The sequence below is a fragment of the Euprymna scolopes genome, chromosome 10 (genome assembly GCF_053919585.1).
Source record: "Euprymna scolopes isolate OS-2025 chromosome 10, ASM5391958v1, whole genome shotgun sequence".
Classification (NCBI taxonomy): domain Eukaryota; kingdom Metazoa; phylum Mollusca; class Cephalopoda; order Sepiida; family Sepiolidae; genus Euprymna; species Euprymna scolopes.
In genome coordinates, this window is record NC_136491.1 from 132,986,167 (window position 1) to 132,999,057 (window position 12,891).

General features: G+C 34.1%; 1 protein-coding gene and 1 non-coding gene across 3 annotated transcripts in view; one reads left to right on the plus strand and one right to left on the minus strand.

The window, feature by feature from the left end:
• LOC145286423 (uncharacterized) overlaps positions 1-12,891 on the plus strand; it is a 117,535-nt gene that overhangs the window by 43,864 nt on the left and 60,780 nt on the right. For both annotated transcript variants that reach the window (XM_080135342.1, XM_080135343.1), the window contains 2 exons: positions 5,639-5,720; positions 9,684-9,769. In XM_080135342.1, coding sequence (XP_079991468.1) covers positions 5,639-5,720; positions 9,684-9,769 — 168 coding nt within the window. The remainder of the gene's footprint in view (positions 1-5,638; positions 5,721-9,683; positions 9,770-12,891) is intronic.
• On the minus strand, positions 3,332-3,436 carry LOC145286784 (U6 spliceosomal RNA). Its single transcript, XR_013869170.1, has one exon. It is a non-coding gene; the product is annotated as a U6 spliceosomal RNA (small nuclear RNA).

Below are 12,891 nucleotides of genomic sequence, written 5' to 3' on the forward strand. Positions count from 1 at the left end.
ATTGTGCAAATTTGTTCTGCGCGAAGAATTAATTTTGTTAGTCCTGGGACGCATACTGTTATTATACGTTCTTCTTTTCGATCTGATCTTCGTATCGATAACATAGGTTTAGAATTAATCACAAATCTTACATTTTTTTTGTTATTAGAAAAGCACAACGTAGAAACCCTGCACCGTTTGATATATTATCCAATGCAATTCAAGAAAGCCGTTCTGAAAAGAATTTAATATGTAAGCTTTTTATAAAGCATTTAATCGATCTCATAAATATATTGACCATTCACTTTTTCAAATTGGCAAGCTATATGAGAAACGTATTATATTATAGGATATAGGATACAAGTAATATTGCATATTATTAGAATACTAGACCTACACACGTTTTGACTCGGAATAAGTGTTTTATATCAAATTGATGGTTGAATTACGGTGCATTGGTGTTCATTTTTGCATTAACTAATAATCCTTATTAATCCCCAACAGTGAGTATTGTGCCCCAGTATGGGCAAGATCATGCCATGCCCATAAAATTGATGTAGAGCTGAACAAGGCATACCGGACCATAACTGGTGCCCTAAGACCAACTCCCTTGCCAGCTCTATACTGCCTAACTGGTATTCCACCACCGCATATCAGGCGAGATATCACCACCAGAATAGAACGGTACAAACAGCTTGGCCACCAATCAGTGAGACAAAGACTAAAATCTCGCAGTAGCTTCATCAATATAGAGGAAATCGATCACAGGCAAGCTGCCTCCTATAGGATGGAACGATGGCGAGACTATAACAGCAGGAATAAAAATGAAGCCCTACCAGACCCAAAAGAAACACTCCCCCAGGGTTCAAACGTTGGTAGAAAAAACTGGGTGACTCTAAATAGAGCCAGAGCCAAAGAAGGCAAAACAAAAGACAATCTCCACAAGTGGGGCATAGACACCTCACCTTTATGTCCATGTGGAGAGGTACAAACGATGCACCACCTGAGGGAAAATTGCCGATTGGGTCCTCATTGCTCAAACCAAGACCTTAAGGAGGCAAATAGCACCGTCATGCGATGGGTTAATTTCTATTGCGATAAGATATGATGATGAGTGAATTATACAGATACCACAATACTTAGTTCGCTGGACTTTATCATAACAAAGGTCCATACACAATTTCAATTAGGTCGGGCGAGTAATATCCGAAAAGCAATCTAATGTAAATGTGGTATTGTGGTGACAAGTCCCTATTAATGCCTATTAATACTTAACTGTGTATCGAGCAAATACCATAGTAAAGCTTATCATAACAAACATCCATACAAAATTTCATCCATTTTGTTTTCGAGAAAATATGGAACGACAAACAGATAAACAAACAGAAGTATCATATTGATAGGAAAATAAAAATGATAAATTAATAACGAACAGTTAGACAAACTAAGAGAAACATCTCATAGATATTTCTGAAATATTAGTTACAAAACAATTCTTTCCTTACTTTATTACTACTAATAATATTTTCACGGTCGCATGAAATAACTTTTTACTTTCTGTTAATGGTTAATTTCTCGCTTCATTTAATTTAGGAAATAAATGATTCCTTCAAGCCCTATCTATTCTAACCTATAATTTTTTTGATGTAATACTAATGTAATCCGTGTTAGTTAAAAACACTAAGGAATCTAAAAAACTTCTTGTGCTTCTATTCCTGAAATGAATTGAAGTATTTTCATAAAATGAAAAAAAAAAGTTTCTGTAAAAATAAATTTGCAAGTCATAAAAAATGCTCATTGGTAATTGTATCAATGTCTATTTCTTGTGTAGTTTTTGTATTATTCAGACTATTTTTCTCATCTGCATTGTTATTATCAAAACATTTCTGTCGATGTAACCTCAAACGTTCGGGTTTATCTTGTCGAGTTCGGAAAAGCTTTCAATCAAATCATTAGTGTGGGTGATACTTCAAATAGTTAACTGCGAATTACCTGAAACTTTTACTCTGGATCGAGAGCTTTTTACTCCTGTAAATTCAATAAGGGTTTCTGATGGAATCCTGTGCAGACAGATTCCCGAGTACGAGTTGTGAGAATAAAACTCAAGATGAGAACAGCACTTCGAAAAATCCAAGCAATCCAAACTATCAATCCTGATCGAAAAAAATAAAATCAGTCTATTCCGCATATTTTATTTTTGTTATCGTCTAACTATTTCAGAAAAAAAAATGAATTTACCCAGACCCAATGAATACAGTTACGACTAAGTATTGGGGAAGTTATTGATGGCAGTTGTAGCCACAGAATAAGACAAATATTTAATAATCTAATATATATTAATACATTTTTATTAATTATACTACCGCGTTTGTCTTAATCATTACCGGCTCTTCAACGCAATAACATTTTTAATTGTAACGTTTCATATCGTATAACCATTTTGTATACGTTGTAAGCGAGATATATAATTTGGAAGACTGAAAACATGCACACATTAATAGATGTTTCTATTTTTAAAAGCGATGAATACATACTACTTCCTGTTTATTTTAATTGTTTACTTGAAAGAACGGACCCTTATGTTTAGTAATAGTTAAGAAATAGAAAACCACTGCATAATTAAAAATACAACGTTTGTCTTTTATAAAGGCATACATAAACACACAGAGAATTACGATTTTGACATGCTATGATTTTATGCTATGATACTATTCATAAGTTTTGGAGAGTTATGTCCGTTTCGATTACCACCAATTTCTTACGTAATTGGCCAAATTACACGTGTATTTTTGCATATTAATAAGGTCTCGTTCTCTAATCTTAATGTTAAACAAATAAGCAAATAAAACATGAATTAATATTCATTCTTATTTTTCATAGTTAAAACCGAATTGTGCTGCTCACCAGGTTTCTTATCTAGCTAGTTTACGATACCTTAGAATCTTCATAATATATTCCATTCCTCTACAGAATTGTTTATTGAAGCTGATTCATTATTATTCACTTACTAGAAGTTTTCATACAGGCCATCACCAGCAATCACTCACTGGCAATAATCTGCGATGTTCCCTAAAGTCCAAGTGGCAACGTTTTCCCAGATTTCTTGTACCCTTTATCTCTGTTGATAATCTTTGCAAATTAATTTGCATCATCGCAACAGCCGCTTGCTATTGACTTTACTGTAAGTTGAGAGCAACAAGCCTCCTTAAGGTCCCAGTCTTTTTGGCATTCATCCAATGGAGGCCTGATTAGTGTTCTCTTCTCGGTATTTCCACCATACTTGATCCTTCAGCTATTTTGTGTGGTGTCAGTCGATGCCAGCACGACTATTTTGGGGGGAGTGGATGCAGTTAAAAATATAGAATGTTTCACGAATTTGCGTATCATCTTTGCGCAGATGCCAAGCTATTCTTCTCTACATCGTTCCAAATTATGATTATTAGCATTAGTAGTAGTAGTAGTAGTATTAGCAGCAGCAGTAGCGGCAGCAGTAGTAGTAGTAGCAGTAGTAGTAGTAGCAGCAGTATTAGTAGAATTTATGGATTTATATAATAATAATAATACTCTAAGGCACTGCATGTTCGTACGCGCATTATTATTTTTCGCAAACATTTAAAATAAGATCTTTTGTGTGTTCTGCAGAATTTTCGAGTTTACAATGTACACATTTTATTAGAGATTAGAAAAAGGAAAGGCTGTGTTCATATATGAAATTACTGCACCTGTTCTATATTTGCTGTTTTAATGTAAGCGGTTTTATGGGTAGCAGGCGCAGTAAATGTGAGTGTTAGGGTATGTTTTATTTCCCCTTCCTGCATAAAATAACTTAATATCTCTTGAAAGAATAAATAACAATCCTCGCTCATATTGGTTTTACAATATGAGCGAGAATTGATATTTTTTATTCGATTATTTAATTTTAATGAAATTCCATCATTTCTCAAACATACACTAAAGAGCACAGTAATAGTTTTACGGTTTATGTTTGTTTGTGTATGTACGTTTTTAGGGTGGTAAATTATGTTTTCAGCTTCGTGAAACGTACACAAACAGATACATTTATTTAAAAAAGTTAGGACCATAAATTTAATATAGTACAGGCTATGTTAATCAAAAATATGAAAGAAATACATTTCCAGTTCATTTAATTTCATTTTGTTTAAAAGAAAGGTGAAAGAATAAAGTCATTAAAAAAATTTTCTTCTAAAATATCTTTGCGAAATTATAGGTATCAGGCGTAGCAGAAATCAATGCTATCTTCTGCTTTTCTATATTAATGATTAATGAAATATAAGATGACGAATGGTCTTAATATAAACTTTTGAAAATAAGGTAAAAATAGAAACATTTATTTTTCAATTCACGGACCTAAATATGGCAAAACGACTTGGTTAACACAGTTCTTTATCTAGTCTATGTATATAAAACTATTCCGGTTATTGACATAGGGTAAAGCTCACATGATATCTATAGCAATGAAAAATCGTTATAATTATATGTATAATAGCATTTATTAAGGGAACAGAAACACGTCGAAAAGCAACAAACATTGAAAACCATATACTCTTTTATATTCATTCATTGATTATGTTAGTGTAATCTCTTATGACGACGTTCACTTTACTTTCTGTTGGACATACAAACTTAAACATTTTAACAGATTACAAGGATTTACCTGTTTACTGAATAATTTTCACTTACAACACAGTTACAACAGAATGACACGCTGTTATGCGTATATACTTGAAGCTTGACCTATCAGTCATCTTTTAATCATTGAGAGTGGTGGTAATTATTGATAGTGTTTTCAGCTAGACGAGTGTTTTTTGTGAAAGTAATAAACAACCCAGGAATACATAGATAAGGAAAGATCTGCAGATTTATTGAAAGTGGATATCTTCAGTATTACCAGCATTAAATTCGCTGTCCAAGATCAAGACTTGAAGGCCAATGCTTTTAAAACGATTAGTGATCTCAGCAATGAGAGCAGGGCAAGTTCTACCACACAGAAGTAGAGAGTGGAAATCATTTGATGTTCAGTCGTAAGATTCTGCTGATGGACGTTTATTATACAACGTGACACAATGTAGAGTGTAAATATTTTTACTGGGCCTCCTATACAAATTGACTATCGTAAGTATAGTAAGTCCTGGGAACATATACCAGATAGAACAATCGGAAATAAGCCACACATCATTCCTATATCTACGTACCTAGAAAATGGAACTATTAAACCTACCATGGTGATATAGGAATAAGAATGTGAAAGTAGTAACCATAGCATAAGTCAGTATCCCTAATGATGCTGGATTAAACAGAACTGAGAGAGAAGATAACAGAATACAAAAGTTTTATACACACATTAATAGAAACTACAACGTAATTATAGAGACAGCCGAAATCATAAAAAAACAATTTCAAAACTACCTGGCGAATATACCTAAAGATACAAGCCAATACACTTAAAGAAACAGTTTGAATTTTCAAAAAACGTGTCTGTTAGATTGTCTGAAACAGCTAGTGAAAACCTAGCATGGAAAATGATTAGAAAATTGAACAAAATCTGTCTTATCTAATAGATATATTTCTAATATCCGTGGATGAAAATAATATAACCATATTTGCTTGCTAATAGTATTTTTTATTGTTATATGTGCAGAGTAATGACGCGCTCATTTGGTTAAATCTCAGCCATAACCAATTAGAAGAAACAGGATGCCAATATATTGGTCAAGCTCTATGTAAGTATATTATATTTCTTTTTATTGATAGTGAAGAACATTTGTTGCTTTATCAGGGTCAGCCATATGCAATATATTTCATTTTCTTTGTAACTTTTTTCATCTAAGCATTTGTTCTATTTGATTTTAAAAAGGAAATCGTATATATTTATATAATAGGTAAGGCGAATATTTGTACTATCTTTGGTAATGTGTCATTTATATAATAGATCATTTATATAAAAGATAAGGCAGACATTTGTATTATCTTTGGTAATGTGTCATTTATATAATAGGTCATTTATATAATAGGTCATTTATATAATGGGTCATTTATATAATAGGTCATTTATATAATGGGTCTTTTATATAATAGGTAAGCCAGACATTTGTACTATCTTTGGTAATGTGTCATTAGAGCTAAGCACTAATGTATGCAGTTCTGACAAATTAGTAAAGTTCATTGCGCTCCATAAAGAGCGCACATTTTGTTTTGTGTTTTTACATAGGAGTCACCTAACATATGTTTAAAAATATTATATTTTTCGTTGCAAAAACAACTTTACTGTACAGTTTATTAGTTTTTTATATTGCAGTGGTATATTTCTTCTGTTTTCCATATTTTACGTTGAAATAAAAGGATGAAATATAGTTACTTTTGGCGGACCCTGTGCAAGTAAAAGTATTTCCATACGCAACCCGTCTATAAAGCCAGCTTGATTTTAGATATTATTTTATGCATCAAATAAATGTATTTCTTTATTCTCCGCCGCCATATTGGTGCATATTGAGTGTAGAGCAATTCATATGTTAGAAAAATTATCAAAAACTGTTTTACATAGAAATAATTTCATTGTTGCGAATACTAAATGAAGTTGTCTCAAGCAAAAAAATAATTAGCAGCATCAATCCAATCAGAAAACCTTTGAATTGTAAAGAATTCCTGGGAAATAACGATAGTATTAATCCAGTCAGGCTAATCAACGGCCCTTCTATCCTGTTAAGATGAAAAGCTATGACTGTGAAATTCAAAGAGATTCGGTATATTTTATATAACGATTCTGGTACCTGATTGGATCGTTCTTATTACCTCTGTATATATATATATATATATATATATATATATATATATATATAATCGTCCGAATCTTTGGGATGATATCCGCGCCATTTTCTTTATAGTGTAGCGGTTGTCTCTCTGCATCAGTTGCGGGAGATTTGATTAAAAATATCAATTGATAGTCCGTTCTAGGCAATCACTCCGATAGGTTCTAGGCAATTTATGTGGCCTATTATCTATCGGACTGAGGTATATTGACTGGGTAGTATCTAAATGATCACATTTACAGGTCTTACGTTTCGAATTTCGGGTAGAGTAAATTCATTGCTTACTGCCTGAGGCGCCATAACCGGAAAATGCAGACAAGACAGTCCAGAAAAGTTTAGATTAGTCAGAGTTCTCCTTCTCTCGAAGGGTTAACTTGACCTTTCCCATCTTCCAACCTTGTGTCACACACTGTTGCGTTGGAAAGCAAGTAAATAACTACCGAAACCGATTTTGTGAAAAATATTGCGAACTTCCGTTTTTGCTGTAATGGAAAAATCCTTTCAGTTTCAATTTTATTTTGTTTAAGAATTCAAATTTAAAAAAAAGCAAAATAAGAAGTCTATGTGTGTGTGTGTTTCCTCAGATGTCTGTTACGCCACTAAAGAAAAAAATAAGTCAACTGGCGGAAATGTAATCGCGCCCATTTCTCATGATTAGTTTTGTTTTTAAGTCCGTCCCCCTCTAGTTTTGTCACGTACCCTTTTAAAATAAATATACATAATACGCATACAGGGATTTCTATCAGTTAATGCGATTAGGAATTGATTATTTTCTTCTTTCTCACCATCCATATTTAAGCAGCTGTTCGATTTCTTAGCTATACAAATATCAATTGATTCCCTATGCGACGCAAGGAATTTGTCTAACCTCGCACAAAATCATTAAATATATTACAATAACTCAAGTCACATTTCGTCACAAAAGTATCGTTTATGTAAATATCAACTGCTGGAATCATCATCATATCGTATGAATCCAAACATTTTATTGTTGGCAGTGGTTTCCTCGATAATTTTCTAGTCAAAATTATTTTTTCTAGAAAGGCACTGGTACTTACAGGGCGTACATGAGAAGGTTGCCAACATCCCAAGTGAAATTGATTTCTATGAAACATATTGGATTCGAACTTGCAACACCCAGGTCATCGGTCCGTGTCGTTAACCACTGGACCGCATCCACCTCCCAACAACTGGAATTCATTCTTCAGGCTTCATTATTTATGTGTCGCTTAACCTTTTTTTTTATATAGGCATCACCACTTATCAAGGCCCAGATACAAGGGTTAAGAGTGTCAATTGGACAATATAGTAATCGTTAGTAATGGAAATTCGGTAAATTTGTTAACTTACGTGGAACGGCTCATCAAGAACTTGTTTACGTTGGACTTGAAGAAAATCAGATTGTAGTCAGCTGGAAAGCAGGAAAACGGAAGACAATTCCATAGGCGTACAGTTCTAAGAAAGAAGCTTTGTTCATGGAATCTACGTTTAGGTTTAGGCACAGATAAAGAGTGGGAGGAATTATTGATAGTGTTTTCAGCTAGACGAGTGTTTTTTTGTGAAAGTTTGGCGAGGGGGACCATAGATGGAAGCTCAGTCGAGCACTTGCCATGAAAATAACGATAAAGCAGAGACAAAGTTGCAACATCTCTTTTTTGAGATAGAGGTTGCAGAGAAGAAAAAAGAACATCTATGAGGCTACGAAGTCTACGTTGAACTCTTTCAAGGAAGGGCAAGTCATTTCTAGCAGCTCTTGCACAGATGTGGCAACAGTACTCCATCCTTGGACGTACCTGACTCTTATATAGATAGAGAATTGCATACGCAGTGAGATATCTACTGGATCGATAGAAGGATCTCACATTTTCCCAGCAGCCTTGGCAACAGATTTGATGTACGTGTTCCATTTCAGATCAAGAATAAAGGTCAAATCCAGAAGCTTGTCAAAACATGGGGCCTACCGAAAACGAGAGCCATTCATTTCAATTGATGCCAGATGGGGATCAGAGCGTTAATGATGTAAAGATAAAAGCTGTTTTTTAGATGCATTAAAAGTAACAAGCCACCTCTTTCCCCATTGTACCACTTGCTCAAGATGAGAGGAGAGAATCAGAGAGAACTTGGTCGTTTACTGTTTTAGATGTGCTACCATAGATGGTAATGTCATCAGCATAAATGTGTACGAATGATGTAAGGATGTTATTTGGAAGATAATTGATGTAGATCAGGAAGAAAGTTGGGCCCAGGCCTTCGATATGTCAAGTGCAATTGCCCTAGAAAGGTTGCCTTCTTTGAGAGATTCGCTAATCATATGAGATATAACTGTAAGCACATCTGCTTACATCTAGCAGAACGGAAACCATATTGTGTGTCACCTTAGTTTAAATCATTTCCTTTACCAAATAATTAAAACCAAATTAGTTTTTTCTCCATGCGTTATGCCTGTATTCTTTTCTAATTATGAGAGGGAATCTATCGTCAATCTAATATTAATTACTTTTAAGTTGATATTAACTTCCCAAGAGGAGGTGAAAAAATTCCAGGTCTAGAACCCAGACGTGGAGCTACTTCTTTCAGTGTGATGGACCTGCGGACCTTGTCAGGTAATCCATCTAAGAGAAGGAAAACTTGTATATAAAACCTGTGTCATTGACCTCCTACGTGAGAACTCCTAGTTGACATCCTTTCTAAAGATGGTGCCGTGTCCAGGCTCATAGTATATGTGAACATTGTTAAAAATAACTAAACATTTATTTTTTCTCTTTTTATACTATTTTTCAACCCAGAATTAAAATGTGATGTAATATTATATCTGTTTCTAATACGGGTGATATAACAATGTTGTTAATTGTTTTCTATTGTTTTTTTTTATTGAAGGTAGCAATAACAGTATCGAAACACTGGATATGAGCTGGAACCACATTCGCTTGAAAGGTGCTGTTACGTTGTGCAATGGTTTGTTGGTAGGTCATAAATGTGATTTGATTCATTTATCAAAGTTTTGTTCATTATTAGACAAATTACTATGATATTATATATTCCTACGTGACCAGTGAAATATTTTCGTCTATTATCTGAATTGTCAACGTGTCGAACCGAGTACCTTTGATTTTACTTGGTTTGAATTGTATTAGGATTAAATGATAATCATGGGCGACTCAGTGTTGTCTGACTTTTATGGTTTTCATAGGTAGACATGTAGGAACGAAATTGTGTTATTGGGTTGAGAAGAAAATTCATACAGAATTTTGTATTTTCATTTTAAGATAAGTTATTGTTACAATACCTTTAATTTATATATCATTTATAAGACCGCTTTTCGCTTAATTAATCGTTTAAATTACTATCGGTTTAAAACAATTATGACTATTTTAAAACGTTGAATACGAGATAAAACAGTAGCAAATTCGCATAATTTTCTTATTTCAAGTAAAGCTAGACCGAAAAGCTGCTTAAACAGTTAGCCATATAAACGAAGGATTTGACCAAAAAACAACCACTGAGCGCACAGCACAATGGCGATTTCGAGTCTTGATGAACGTAGTGGTCGGCCATCGGATGTTAAAAACATTCAATTAAGAGCCTTAGTCGAAATCCAAGCACAATTGTTCGAGAACTTCTTTCTAAAATAAATGTAACGTATACGACGATTTCAAACCACTTCTGAGAGATTATAAAAGACAAATAATTTAACAAATTGGTGCTTCACGAATGCACGACAACCAAAATAAAAAAAAACGCCGTTATGAAGCGCTATCCTTCTTTCTTTTACGCAACAAGAACGACCCGTGTCTCGACTGGGTTGTGACTTGCAATGAAAAGTGGGTTCTTTATGACACTCAGCTCAGTAGTTAGCGCCAACGAAGCTCCATAACTCTTCCTTTAAGCAGAGTGGCACCAAAAGAAGGTCATGCTGATTGTATGGTGATTTGCGATCGGTCTCATACGTTACAGTTTTTTTTTATGCAGGCGAAACCATTACAAAGGAAAAGTACTGTCAACAAATGGATGAAATGCATCAGAAACGTCAATATCAACGCACAGTATTATTCAACACAAAAAGCCAAATTCTCCTGAATGACAATGCCCGACCACACTTTGCTCAACCGACCCCTCAGAAGTAGAACGAATTGGGCTACGAAACTCTGCCTTATCCACCATACTCTCCAGACTTCTCAACTATTGACTACCCCTTTTTCAAGCATCTCGACAACTTTCTGCGTGAGAAATTCTTCAAAAACCTAAGCGATATAAAAAAAATCGCCTTCAGCCACTTCATCGCCACCAGAACGCAAGATTTTTGCGTTACTTGCATAAATACACTTGCTTTGCGTCGGCAAAAATGTGTTGATCTTGGTGGTGCTTATTTCGATCAATGTTTGTTTGAGCCGAGCTATGTTCATCTGAATTAAAGTTTAAAATCACGAGAACTTTCTTGTCAACGTGATATTAAGAAATGGGAAAGAAGGCGAACGCAACTAGCTTACAGCTTGATGACAAAAACTGTGCTGCAAATCAGATTTTGAATATTATTGTGGACGATTGAAAATATGTATAACATTGGCGTTGGACAAAAAAATTGTTTCTATATTATTTAAAAACAATTTCATAATGATTGTGACTACAATTGAAGGGGAAATGAAAGTGTAATACATTGAACACGCACTCTTGAGATTATTTGACATTTACGACTAACTAGCAGGCAAAACGGCATTGCCTGGTAGCTAAATAGATTGTCATATATACTAATTCATACAGATTTCATATTTATTATAATGCAGCCAATCCTATATGAATCATTATACTCTCTCTAGAGTATAGATTTCAAAAGTTTTAAAAAATGACTCAGATGCAATAAACTAGAATCGAAACCCAAACATTTTACTCTTTAACGGAATTCTTTACCATCCGAGCTAACCACACATGACAAATTAACGCAATTAAACGTATAAAGGTATACTTGTGTATGCGTACAGCATCAAACTAAGCCTGCTAAATTCCAAATTTTCAAGTTTTATTCCTTAGCAGTTATCTCTATATCTAAAAACCAAATTGAATTGTTCCACAGATCCGAATACTTCATATGTCAAGATTCAAATCTGTAGAAAAAATATTGATAAGGTAGTCTGGTAGAGGCTGTTCTGCATACAGAGAGATAAGCTCAATTTATACTATACTAGCAGGTCACTCGTCATATTTAAGCGCAATTTAAATACGCTTTAATTTGATATTTTAATTCATGCGGATCTTGTATTTATTATTATAGAGCCAATTCTCTGCTGATTATTAAATTATATCTAATATATAGTAATGATTTCTAACATTTAAAAATATACCCGGGGACCTTAAGCTAGAATCGAAACCAAAGCATTAAATTTTCGAGAGGAACCGCATTGGAGACGATTTCGAGTGAATCATCAGGAAAATTTTTTCGACTCGGGTCGCGCGCAGAGGTAACAGTTTAAGACGGTGCAATGTTGTAAGCCACACACACACAGTCAGATACACAGAAAAACACAGACACATACACACAAACATATATATACATATATACGGGTGTGTCAGTCTCTCTCTGTCTCTCTCTCTATATATATATGTATATATATATATATACACACACACACGATGCCACTGGTCTCTTTAAATGTATATTTAGCATGTTACGGCAGTATCGTCTTGTATGTGTACAGTTTTATAATGTATGTATAAATATACCGCCCTCGCCTTTAAGTGTATATACGGCGTTCAATAACGTGTAAACAGACATCGAACGTATCTCTTGAAATGTATAAAATCTTTTGTTCATCTTCTGCGCGTGTGTGTTTGTACATTCAAATACATATAGTTCACAAACGTAATAAATAACATTTTAGATACAATCCTTTAACAAAGAGACAAATAGACATCCATGTCTGCTTGGCACACCAGCAAAATGGTAGGCATAACTTCTTGTATTGCTTTTCCCGACTGCTATTTCTGTAAGTGAAGATGCCTACCTCCGAGGGAATACCATATAGGAGGATATATTTTTCACAACTTTATTTTCACATAGTTGTTTCTTCACTCAGAGTTTACAAACGTTTTC